The sequence below is a fragment of the Heterocephalus glaber genome, unplaced genomic scaffold (genome assembly GCF_053883595.1).
Source record: "Heterocephalus glaber isolate CG9 unplaced genomic scaffold, H.glaber_assembly_v1.0 deba00001610, whole genome shotgun sequence".
Classification (NCBI taxonomy): Eukaryota; Metazoa; Chordata; class Mammalia; order Rodentia; family Bathyergidae; genus Heterocephalus; species Heterocephalus glaber.
This window is the reverse complement of record NW_028258381.1, coordinates 24,497,394-24,509,786: the sequence shown is the minus strand read 5'-3', so window position 1 is coordinate 24,509,786 and position 12,393 is coordinate 24,497,394. Positions and strand designations below refer to the sequence as shown.

Here is a 12,393-nt window from a genome sequence, read left to right as displayed (position 1 = left end):
AGGGGGAAAAAATAAGAACCAAGATACATCACGTAAAGATACAAGTTCCTAATGATAATGTAAATGTATTGTATACCTAAAATGTACCAATAAAAGAATTTAAGCAGGAGAAAAAGAAAAAGAAACTAACAAAGACGGCTGAAGAGAAAAGTGAGCAGGGTGATGATGAAGAGCAGCACAGTGGGAAGGAGCAGGAGGGTAGAGACACGAGGGACTCCTCAGAGCCCCAGGCCAGCAGAACCATCCTGTCTGTAGTCCCTCTGCATATGCCAGACCCACAGCAACAGGCAGGGTAGAGTTTAGTCCACCTCTAAGCTCCAGGTCAGAAGGCTATGCTCGAGTGGGAGGCTATGAAAACAAACTCAGTATTTGACTTCTCTATTTTTCACTACTTCTGGAGGTAAGTGTGAAGGGTCTAGATAGCAGTTATAGTTTGTTTTTCATTTTAAAAAGAAGACAGGGCAATGAGTGTCAGAGACAAAAACAGCTGTTTTTCTCTCACCTGAACAGGACCTCTCTTCTCAGTTCCCTTCAACCAGGACCCTTGGCCCTTCCTCATGACATCCAAGAAATCATGTCAGGATTCCAAAATGGGCAAGAGACATGGAGTGAGGAAGCTCATCCTGCTCAAACTGAGCACAATCTAGATCCCAGCTTTGCAGGTTGACAGAAAGGAAATGTACATACAGGGAGGTCTCAGTTGGGGGTTAGTAAGACTCCCTGGCACTGTTCAGGAAAATGTTCTCACTGAAAGTGGGATGAGAAACAAGGAATCAATCCTAAAGTTTAAGGAGGCCAGCTCTCCTTAAACAAGTTTACATTTCTGTAAAAGCACCAGGTGCCCTGAGCCTAAACAAAGCAAGAGGTCTCTAGGGGGAATCCAACAGACAAGAGGAGGAGGAGACAGAGTCCCAGAATGTTCACTCATAGAGCAGCACCTTATATGTTCACGTGAATCTTTTAGAAAAGCTCCTGGGTTACACATTAAGTCTGGAGCACACATGGAAAAAGTACTCAATCTGGAGTTAAAAGACTGAGGCTCAAGCTGTGCCACCCAGCAGCTCTATGACCATACACAAGGCATTTGAGATCTCCAACCTCACTTTCCTCTCCTATAAAATGAGAGTAACGCTAGCTACCCTGACTACAGTGTCACTGTGATGAGTAAATGGATATAGATTACTGTACAATTACTGTACAAACATCAGTTTTGGTTACCTTTGTGATTAGAATTTCCCAAGACCGAGCTGGTGAATCTCTAGCTACTTGTTCACAGTGACAACACTGCTACCAACAATGAAAGAAGCCAAGAAACCATAGAGTTCCTTACCCAGCGAGAACACATTCCCATAGTTCTCCAGCATCACATCCCTGTACAGGTCCCTCTGAGCAGGTTCCAATCGCTTCCACTCCTTCCGGATGAAGTAGACAGCTACATCCTCAAATGTCACCAACTTCTGAAACAACATGACCACACATGCAATTTCAGAGTGAGGGTAGGGAATGGCAGCACCAAAAAAATCAATTCAAGTTGGGGCTGAAAAATGCCTTTTGGCTGGGGGTGGGGTCACAAGCTTGTAATTCCAGGACTCAGGAGGCTGAGGCAGGAGGATCACCGTGAGTTCAAGGCCAGCCTGAACTACATACTCAAAAAATAAATAAATTTTAAAAATGCCTTTTTGGGAAGTGGGGAAAGGAGGTCACAGCAGAGGATGAGAGACAGGAGTCCATGATAGAAGGCAAAGGTCCATTATTCAGTACGAAAGGCTCATGGCCCTGATGGACAGATTCAGAAATTAGGGCACTGAATGGGACGGCACTGAACAAAACTGTCTACAAGGAAGGAAAAGGATGAAGGAACCACAGCTCACCTGGGACTTGGCCTTCAGGAGAGCAGCTGCCAACATCTCGTCCCCCAGACTGTCCTTGTTGGAAAAGGCAGGAACTTTTGAAGCAGGAAGGGCTGAAGGACAATCAAAGGGCCCCAGAGTGAGTCTCCCTGCTCTCTGGCCTCCGCTCACTCTTCTCAGTGATGCTGCCCAGTTCTGTCTTTCGTGACTGCTGTGTTCTTACCCCGTCCCCCAGCTGGGCCAGGTACAGGCTTCTCTCTCACATCCCTTCCATCATCTTTCCGTATCTGTGAACTCAATCTCCTGCATGAAGTTCTTAGACAGGTAAACGAGCAGCTTCACCCCAGCCCTGACTGAAAACACAACAACCAAGAGCTTCTCCCTTTCTCCACCCCCAGAGGGAACCTATACACTACAAATGTTTCCTGTTTCTGTGCTAACCACAGAACTCTCCTTGTAATCTGTAAGATTACACATATGTTTCACAAACTCCATGCCGCTACACATAATAGATTTTAACAAAGAAGAGCCTTAAATGCTCTTTCCTGAAAAGCAAGGAAACAACACCCATTAAGAATGAAACGAGTGGGCCAGGGATTTAGCTCAGTGGTTCCGAAGCTGCCTGCCTCACAAGTGTAAGGACCCGAGTTTGATCCCCAGTACCAAAAAAAAAAAAAGAATGAAACTAGCTTGAAACTCAAGGACACAATCTATAAAAGCAAAATACATTTTAGTGGCTTCCTAGCTACTTTATGCTTCTGTATTTGATCTACAAAGTGATGTCCAAAAGGCTAAAGAGCACAATCTATGACTACAAAGTCTGCCTGAGAAATAGAATTCAGTGTTGTCAGTTCTGCATGAGGTGCCCAAAACCTTTCAAAAATGCCTGTTACAAAACTTCTCAACCTGCTCATTAACAACTGTGTCAGTCAGCTTCCCCCCAGGAGACTATGAGTTACTGAATAGAAGGAGTGTACCTCAGCACCTCTGGATTCTAGTTAATCTAACAGCTACTAATGAGAAATTTCACCAGATGACTACTGAATGACTGAATAAAATAAACAAATCCTCATTCCTCACCACTCTCAAGCAGGGCCTGAGGTTCCTGAGATATATGATCAGTCTGAGTTTCCATGGGTAGGGTGAGATGTTCTGGTCTCTGACCTCCCGACTGCGGACTTGGCAGGAAGCAGGTTTTGAATGAGGATGAGGAAGCACTGGAGAAGCAAACGTTCAGACAATTTAAGACACCTCCTGTATACAGAAAGAGAGCAATTAGCATCTCAGTTAATACTCAACAGCAACAGCAAACAGCAACTGGGACTGGACTCCTAGATCCTGGTGAACATGTTCACCCATTCCCTGTAATGACACTGCAGAGGGACACATGAAGGGCCTAGGTTTCCCTCAATGTCCCACCTCTGTCCCCCTGAACACTCTATTCATAAAAACAGAAAGTGTTTGTGTTCATCAGAATGAAAAGCCTCAATGTCCCACCCCTGGCCCCCTGAACACTCTATTTATAAAAACAGAAAGTGTTTGTGTTCATCAGAATGAAAAGCCTAAGCTCAGTTGCTGTGCTTCCTCTTACAAAGAAGCCAGTAGCTTTTCTTTTTATCACTCTGTTCTCTTTGAATCAAAATATAAGTCCCTGAAGCACAGGCCAATTTTTTATTTTTTTGTACCGGAGATCAAACTCGGGTCCTTGCGCTTGGGAGGCAGGAGGCAGAACCAGAGCTAAATCCCAGGCCCCGGGCCAATTTTTTTTAAACATAAGATTCTTTATTACCCTACTTTTATAAGTACAAATATCTTCATTTCCCAGGTGATACCATAATTGACAGAGGTCTGTTCTCTGTAGCTCTAGCAGATAAAATATAGTATTAATACTTAAGAGTATGGTTTGAATCTCAAGTAGAAGTTTCTACTTTAGACTGACCAGAAGGCTGTGGCAAGATCAACACATCCCAAAGAGATCCAACAGCCATGAGAACAATTAAGAGCATGGGAAGGGAGGGGGACAAAAAACTCCCTCAAAAACTCCCTCTGGGTTTTATCTATGTAGTCATTCATTCACATAACAAACATTTAGTGCCAACCACATTGCAAGGAGTAAAACAATTGGAAAAGCAAAGACTATTTTGTATTACAGTGTTACATTCTCACAAGGCACTAAATGGAGAGGGGACCTGTGAGTCACTTGAAAGTTCAGAAACGTCTAGTGACTAGTCTTGGGCAGCAAGGAGTACAGCTTCCTAATGCCAATGCCATTACACAGTGGAAAGCACGACTAAGGTACAGCCTGCCCAAAGGGCAATCAAGGTGATACACTTGTTACCATTGCCCTCCAGCTGGATCCCTTCAACTGCTCTCTTGGAGCCAGCCAGCCATCGCTTTTACCTTCAGAACTAACAAGTGTTTCAGGGTAGAACGCCCCAACAAATCATCTCTTAGGACAAACTCTCCTCAGAAGGGGGTGCAGCAGCACACATCTGTAGGCCCAGGTACTTGGGAGGCTGACAAAACCCCACTTCTCCTTAGAAAGACAAGTCAAAAGCTCTGACTCCACAGAAAAAAGCACTGCTCTCTTTCCTCACAGCGGTTAAGCAAAGCTGGAACTCAAAGGCATATTGGTGAGAACAAGTCCCCAGTGTCTGGATCAGCAAACAATGTTTCTGATAGAACCCCCCCAAGGGCCCCAACACCTTGGGTCCAGGCAGAGCCCTTCCCCTTCCCTGCTGCCAACCCTACTCCCGGGAGCCCTGGGAAATAAGACCACCTGGCAGTGAGAACAGCCCATGGAGATTTATCTGCCAGATCCGTTCCTTCCTTTGAAGTTAGTCCCCAGAAGGCCAAAGTAACAACAATTGGGAATATGGCAGCCTCTGTTCAAGTTCCTGTGAATTCTCACTTTTGGCAATGCCAATGCTGCATGATTTGGGCAGGGGGGTGTATAAGCTTTATTTCTAATCTAGATTATTTAGAGGAGAGAGGACTTTATGGGGGGGGGGGTACTGGGGATTGAACCCAGGGCCTTTGCACTGAGCTATCCTTTTTTTAATTTTGCGAAAGGATCTCGATAAATTGTTAAAATTGCCCAGACTGGGCTGGATCTTGCAATCCTCCTGCCTCAGCCTCCCAGAGTGCTGGTATTACAGGCGTGTGCCACCACACCCAAATTTAAATACCTATTAGGACTTGCACAACTGACATTTTCTTTGCATCTGGAGAGAGCTGAAAGGGAACAGAGGGTTGACTAGGTCAACCTCCACCCAGGGTATGAAGTTCCCATTGTTCTGTCGGCTAACTTGCTAGACACAGTTACTTTCACAGGCAGACTGCTCCAGCAATCCAGGACTCAGCCAAGAGAGGTGGTAACTACATCCCATCCCATCAAACCTACGCCTCAGAGACCTAGTCATTTATGTAGCTTCAATGACACTCCCTCCACACGACTGTCCATCAAACACTTGAAACCAAATGATGCCCACTCTCCAAAGAGGTCTGCACTGGAAGAAAAAATACCTTTAGTTCCTAATTATTCCATGGGTTTCAAGCTCATCACCCTGGAGCTCACACATAGCCTTCAGGGAACAAACACAGCTGTGTTAGTGGTACTTCTAAGACAGACCAAAACAGAGATCAATACGATGGAAAAGGGGAGCCAGAACCAGCTGTCTCTCTTCTAGTAAAAGACGCGACTCACTGGGGTGCAGCAGGATCACTCGGAATGCGAGTTCGCACCTGCCCCCAGCCCTAGTTCTAACTGCGTCCCAGAACTGCTCATTCAGACCCAAGCTCGGACCTGGCTAAATTAGAAATAATCTTCCTCTCCTGCCACAAACGCCAAACACTAGAACCATCAAATGAAAGCGTCCGGGAGAACTACTAAGTTAGGGTAGCCGTCAGATATTTTAAAGAGGAACACCTTAAAGGCGATTCTGGAACTTTCGGGGTGCTGTTTACGTCACAAAACCAGAACCGGAACCCTTTCCTCCCCCTCGCCACTAAGGGTCCCGCTGTGTGTAGGTGGGGACGGGGAGGGGGGAGCCTGGAGGAAGCGGAGTCAGGAACCGGCCGCAGGGGAGGGAGGGCGCCCCCCGCACCCCGCTCCGGGCGGGCTTGGGGATCCCGCGGGCCGCAGAGGCACGGACACCACCCCTTCCCCGGCGACCACAGCCTCCGCTCACCGCGAGCCCCAGGGATGGCCCGACTCACCCTGGGGGCAGAGACGGGAGATTTGGGGGACCAGACACGCACCAGGCCCTGTCGGACCCTGTCTCAGACCCACACTCCCTGGATAGAACAAAGAACGGAAGTTCTCCCCACTATCGCTTCCGGGTCGTCCTTTTCACTAACCACCCCACCACTGTGCTCCCAACGCCCACTTGTTCTCTCTAGGAAAATGGGAGGTGCTTACCTCTCGGTGGTTTACGGGCTCACCCACGGAGAGAGCCCAGGGCCCAAAAGCTGAAGCGGCACTTGAGGCGAGGCCTGTCTTCCTCGACAAGCTGGCCGGTGGCGCCCTCTGCTGGCCTTGTCAGGCCAGGCGCCGCTCAGGGGCGGAAGAGGGGTAAAGGCGGCCCTTGCTCGACAACAGGGCCCATGCTTGGGCGCTGGACTCCGGGTCGCGCCACCCCTTCTCTGAGCCTGTCCCAGGTGCGTGAAGCAAATCGTGAACTACTCTGGGAGGCTAAAGCGCAAGGATCACAAGTTCGAGCCCAGCCGGGACAATTTAACGATTTAGCAAGACCCTATCTCAAAAAAGTTAAAATGAAATGAAATAAGGAAGAGCTAGCTCAGTGTGAAAGCCTGGATTCAATACCCAGTATCGAAAACACACACACACACACACACACGCACACACACACTTGAAGAATTTGTGTTTGCAAAAGCAGGCCCTCACAGTGATGTGTCCTTGCAATCCCAGCGCACAGGAGGCTGAGGCAGAAGGATTGCGAATTTGAGGCCAGCCTAGGCTACATACAGAGACCCTGACTTAAAAAAAAAATCAAAAAAGAAGTGTTATTTAAAATTTGCTTCCAAACAGACCTAAGGTTTTTATTTTTGTTTGTTTTTTAATGTAAAAATGCCCCATTTGAGTAAGTAGAGCCTGAAGAAACCATTCCAGCACAAGTTCTGTGCAAGGGTTGAGAACAGAAGAAAGCAAGTTATGGGGAGAAGGAAAAGAGGGAAGCCCTGGCAATGTCAGGATTTGAGGGGAGTCAGTGAGGGAACAGGCCTTGGGTCATTCATGGTTTGGGGTTTTTTTTCCTTTAATTACTAGGGGATTGAACTCAGGGCCTTCACACTGAGCTACTTCCCCAGCCCTTTTTTATTTTTTATTTTGAGACCAGGTCTCTCTAAATCACTAAGTTGCCCAGGCTGGGCTTGGACTCGACATTCTCCTGCCTCAGCCTCCCAGAGTGTGGGGATTATAGGTGCTGCCATGCCCAGCTAACAGGCACACTTGTTTCCCCTCATAGCCAAGCCGCCTTTTGAACCCCATTCTCACTGCAACCAGTATTGATTGTGCACTCATAGGCCCGGAAACCAACAATCCGTAGCCTCCAGTGACTTCCATCTTAGGAGAGTAATTGAAACAATCAGTTCCAGTATAACTCGATGTGTGCCAAAAGATGTTGAGGAAGACCAGGGCCATGTGGGAAGGTGAGAAGACTTTCCAGGGTGCCACTGGTCCATGAAGGGAGAAGAATGTTCTAGGCAGAGGGAGTTCAGCAGGCAGGACAGGCAGCCAGGGAAAAGCCAAGCCCAAGAGGGAGTCAGGGTGACCCAGTGAGGGAAAAGACAAGATGAACCTGAGACAGAACCCAAACAAAAAGCCAGGACCCGGGATGGAGACACCAAGGTCGAGGCCAGGCCTCCCATAGTCTGTTGAACAAGGGTTCCCATGTTATACCAGTGGGATCCTCCTGCCCAGGAATGTGATAACGACAAGGTGACAGATAAGTGGTATACCAAGCCTCTATCGAGATTCTCGGAAGAATGTCTGTTCTGCTTGTGCTGATAATTTTAGAAAAGTTACAATTACTGTTGCTTGCTACATGTCCCGGGTTTCTATAATCCCACTTCTAGTCAAACTTGCCTGCTGGTAACCCCATAGCTTGGCCTCAGCTTGGCTCAGAGAAGTCTGAGATGTAGTCATTTTTGTGTATGCAAACCCTGAGACCCATGGTGGTGAACCTTTTAGAGATTTTAATGATACGAACAGCCCACTGTGGCACAAGTGCCATAGGTTCGCCACCACTACCCTAGACAGAGTCCCCATGGGAACCCACTTTCAGGAGCTTTCCTCTATTGAACGTTCTTCTTACTTTTCTGCACCATCCTCCAGTCCATTCTTCGGCCTCAGGAGGCACCAATTTAGTTTGTGTGTGTACCTCATAGCAGGACCAGTCAGTGCAAAGGCCCTGAGGTAAAAGAGAATAGTGCACAAGTAACGAGCAAAACTCAGGATGAGATAGGTGTGGCAGTGCACCCTGTAATCCCAGCACTTGGGATACTGAGGCAGGAGGATGGTACAGCCTATTTCTATGGCTTCTTGTGGAGATTCTTGGACTTTAGTATGTGTTATGATTTGGTTTAGATGTCCCCCCAAAGCCTCATGTGGTCATAGATTTGGTGTGTGTGAAGCTGGAATTGATTTCATGATGCAAAACTAGGCTCAAGGGCACTAGGATTAAGGCTGTGAGTGCTACCCACCCTAAGTAGTCTGAGTAAGATAAAAGGCGTAGGTAGGTGCTGCTAAGGCCCTCATTGCCTTTGCAACATGTTGTTTCTCCTCTGTGATGTCTTTTTGTCATCCCTGTCTTGGAGCCAGCCAACTGTGGACTGAAATCTCTATGAACTGTAAGCCAAATAAACTCCTTCCCCTTCAACTTTGGATGTCAGGTATTTTGTCTCAGCATCGAGAGAAAAGTAGCTAACACAGTGTGACATCAGAATTACCAGGGGACTTGATAGAAGGTAGAGTCTAACTCACCGGGGCCTATTGATTCAGAATCTCTAGGCTTTCAGCCTGAAATATAAGTATGATATTATTATACAAAGAATTTGTGCTTCGTGTGTGTGTGGTACTGGGGATTAAACCTAGGGCCTCTGCAAGGAGCTATATCCCCAGCACTTTCTTATTTTTTTAGGTACCGGGGATCGAACTCGGGTCCTTGTGCTTGCACAGCAGGCGGTGAAACTACTAAGCTAAATCCCCGGCCCTTTATTTTGTATTTTGAGACAGGGTTTCACTCAGTTGCTCTGGGCTCAAACTTGCAATCCTCTGCCTCAGCCTTCTTCATACTTTATTTCTAACTTAAATACATAAGCAGTGTTTTACTTGGGCCATTTTCAGGGTTGTTTAGGCAATTGGTTACTTCAAGAAATGAGATCACATCTCCCCCTGGACAAAGAGTAGGCTTGCTTACCACTTGCTTACAAGCAGAGCTTCCTCATCTCAGCTCAGCTGCAAAGCAACCTACAGCATGTATAGCTTCCCTCTGGGCCCACTCATCTCTGTGGGATTGGGAAATGGCAGAAACCAATACAAATAAGCTGGTGGTCGTGTTGCCTGCTGTGCTGAGGGTAATAAGTCCTTTGTTTCTGACTCGGGTTTCTTGTGTTTTCTGCCAATCACCATAAATCAGTAACAGATCAACTTATTAGCTTATAAGTAAAGTAAAATCAAATTCCAAACCCAACAGCTTCGGCAAGAAAGTTTAGACGGTGATAGAGACATGGTTCTCTGGAATGGGAAGTACAACTCTGGCCGGGTTTGAAAACAAAAGAAGACTCCCTAGGTTCTAGTACCAAATGCCTCTGCGCAAGTGGAGGTAAGGAAGTGAGGATCCCCCATTGTCTTGCTTGATAATGAACTGGAGTGGAGTCAGTGTGTACAGGCTGAGCCATGAGAGGCTGCCCAAATATGGGCTAGAGGGTCTTTATCCGGAAGAAAAATATAAGTAAATTCTCGGGGTTTTAAAATTTTTTCTATTAATATACAGAGTCTGAAAAAAATGTATACAAACTTCAGGAAAAGAAAACTAGTCTGATTTTTTTTTTCAACAGATGGTGTTACCCTGGAATGGGGGACTCTAGAGGATATGTCATATATCGCAGAAAACCCAACACAGGTGATCCTTAGAGAAGAAATTGAAAATGCATGTGCAGCAGTCTCAGTGACTGAGGTGACCCAAGAAGGAGTTTGCCATCTAATAAATATCTGGAAGTTAATGGGTACCACTTTGAGCACCTCTTGTCATTGGAGAACGCAAAGGTAACTTGTATTAATCTCATGATGTCTCAATAAATTTAGTATTAAAATATTTATACAAAAATCCCCCATGCACAGCTAAAAACTACAAGGAGCTGAGCAAAAGAGAAAGAAGAAAATGCTGTGAGACAGTGGGAGACAGGGAAGAGAACTGGTGGGGAGAGCAAGCTAAGCAACAGAGAGACCTGTAAGACTCAGAATATAGTTGCTCCCACAATGACTGCACCAGAAATAGAAAAGAGCCAACCAGTTAAATTTTGCAAAGCCATCTTTGCCTCTGTAAGTGAATAGAATTTGAACTAAGTACAGAACTAAGGTGTTTTGCTCTGGATAAAAAGCGAGTGATGCCAGAAATTGGATTATCAGTTTAATTTGGTGTACCTCTGGTGAACATTAACACACCTAAAGCAAATCAAAAGTCATGAGAAAATCACCAGGATAATCCAACACCTCAAGATCAGAAGTCTCGATCACACTGTGTCAACAATAAGCTATGCTAATTTTAATTTAGAATATTAAACTTTTTGGAAAATTCTTCTGAAAAAGACCAGCATTTAATGAAACAATAGTTTGATTATGACACCTACTAAGTAAACTTTTACCAAATTCTAGGCAAAAAAATATATATTTATACAAGTTTTTCTTTTCCTGAAGTGTGTATACATTTCTTTGATGGAATCTATGTTTGTAACACATAATCACTACATTCCTCTTGGGGAATTGGTACATATACATATCACATCTTAATCATTTTTACTTCCTCTTCCCCTCCTCACTCTCCCATCTTCCCCATCCCCAGATCTCCTTCCTGTTTCCACAAAGTCTACCTCCCTATTTCCTGTCATCTAGTTTTTATTTTATTCTTTAGATTATTTACATTTCAGACTTCTTATTTAAGAGAAACTATGCAATATTTAACCTTCTGTCTGATTCATTTCATTTAGCATTATGGTCTCAAAGAGCATTTGTTGTCCTACAAATGACTCGAATTTATCCTTTTTTATGGCTAAGTAATACATTTTCTTTATCCTTTCATTTGTTGATGGATATACAGGCCACTTCCAAGATTTAGCTATTATGAATTGAGCTGCTATAAACATGGGTATCCATGTATCACAGTATACAACGTCTTTAATGCTAAGTAAATCTTTTCGGCCAGCCCTGATTTCCTGGAAGATCACGGCACCCTTAGGCCAAAACCAAGCAAAGCTTCAGGAATGTTATCATGACAAAGTGGCACCAAGCACCCAATTTAAGACGGACCATTGAAAAAGGTTACTGCTGGATAGACCATGTCCTAACAAGTAAAAAAACCCAGAAGTCCTATAGCCCACCTGGAGCTTCCCATCATGCCCAATAAATTGGCTGACTTCCCTTTCTACTTACTGTGTGGGAGCAGAGTAATTAGCAGGATCCCCTGATGAGGTGGGAGAAACAAGCCCAATGTGTCTCAAGAGGGCTTATTTTATTTTGTTCATCTACAGTGCCCCAGATGCCTCGCTGCCAGGCTACATCAGACAACTGCTTGGGGAGACATTTGCTGGTGTACAGCGAATGTGTCATAGGTCCATCCCAGATGACTGCTCCACAGAGGTACAAGAGGTCCAATCGGGTCCATGAGGGGCCCCACCCCTGCCCAGGATTAAGCAGAAAGTCTGACACTGTGCATATGTGAACCCACTTGTTCTTTTATATAAGCATCTTCCCCCCACATCTTAGCGGATCATCTGTGCACTGTTTCCCTTTATGTTGCAGCATAAGTCCTAACACAGCCTCTTTTGAGTGACATATTTTTGCCTGTCTGTGATTTCTATTTTGAGTAGAGCACGCTGAGCTGCTACACTAAGCACTGGTTACACCAACGGTTACTAGGGCCAAAAGCAGCCAGCATCTGGAGCTGGTAACACTGAGGGAAGCCAGGACCAACAACGGAGAGTTGTCAGGAGCTGCCATCTCGGTGGGCCCAAGAGATCCCAAGGGCTGCTGTCGGCTGCTGGGTCCGCCTGCCGGGAGAGTGGTGGAGGGTCATCAGCACTAAGACCTGACAGCTGCTGGCATCCAGAGCTCAGGGCTGTTTACACTAAAAGAGCCACACTTTGCCTATTTGTGATTTCCATCCAAATCCAGCAAAAGAATCCTCAGCCAGTAGGTGACACCGACCATTGTCACTACAGTCCTTGACATATCTGTGCTCGATTTCTCAGTTCTGGTTCTTGGTAGGGAAAAGGTGCTCAAATTCACCTCTGGGGTTTGGATAGA

The 12,393-nt window shown here is 45.8% G+C and overlaps 1 protein-coding gene and 1 long non-coding RNA gene across 12 annotated transcripts in view; one reads left to right on the top strand and one right to left on the bottom strand.

Annotated features, from left to right (window-relative positions):
* Znf3 (zinc finger protein 3) overlaps positions 1–6,232 on the bottom strand; it is a 40,423-nt gene extending 34,191 nt beyond the window's left edge. For 3 of the 10 annotated variants that reach the window (XM_004840234.4, XM_087195801.1, XM_087195802.1), the window contains exons 1-4: positions 6,069–6,231; positions 2,931–3,104; positions 1,872–1,963; positions 1,331–1,457 (exon numbers count right to left, since the gene is read on the bottom strand). In XM_004840234.4, the coding sequence (XP_004840291.1) occupies positions 1,331–1,457; positions 1,872–1,963; positions 2,931–2,985 (274 nt within the window). In that variant the 5' untranslated portion in view covers positions 2,986–3,104; positions 6,069–6,231. Of the gene's footprint in view, positions 1–1,330; positions 1,458–1,871; positions 1,964–2,930; positions 3,105–5,375; positions 5,435–5,655; positions 5,863–6,040 lie in introns of those variants that run through there. The other 7 variants (XM_087195803.1, XM_021254532.2, XM_021254528.2 and 4 more) reach the window with 7 other exon arrangements.
* A 69-nt stretch (positions 6,233–6,301) lies between these two features.
* LOC110348232 (uncharacterized) lies at positions 6,302–12,054 on the top strand. 2 transcript variants are annotated; one of them, XR_015445272.1, is made up of 4 exons: positions 6,302–6,509; positions 7,337–7,520; positions 9,930–10,137; positions 11,619–12,054. It is a non-coding gene; the product is annotated as an uncharacterized LOC110348232 (long non-coding RNA). The 2 variants fall into 2 exon arrangements; XR_002393282.2 differs by lacking the exon at positions 7,337–7,520 and having other exon boundaries at positions 11,619–12,048.
* The last annotated feature ends 339 nt before the right edge of the window (positions 12,055–12,393 follow it).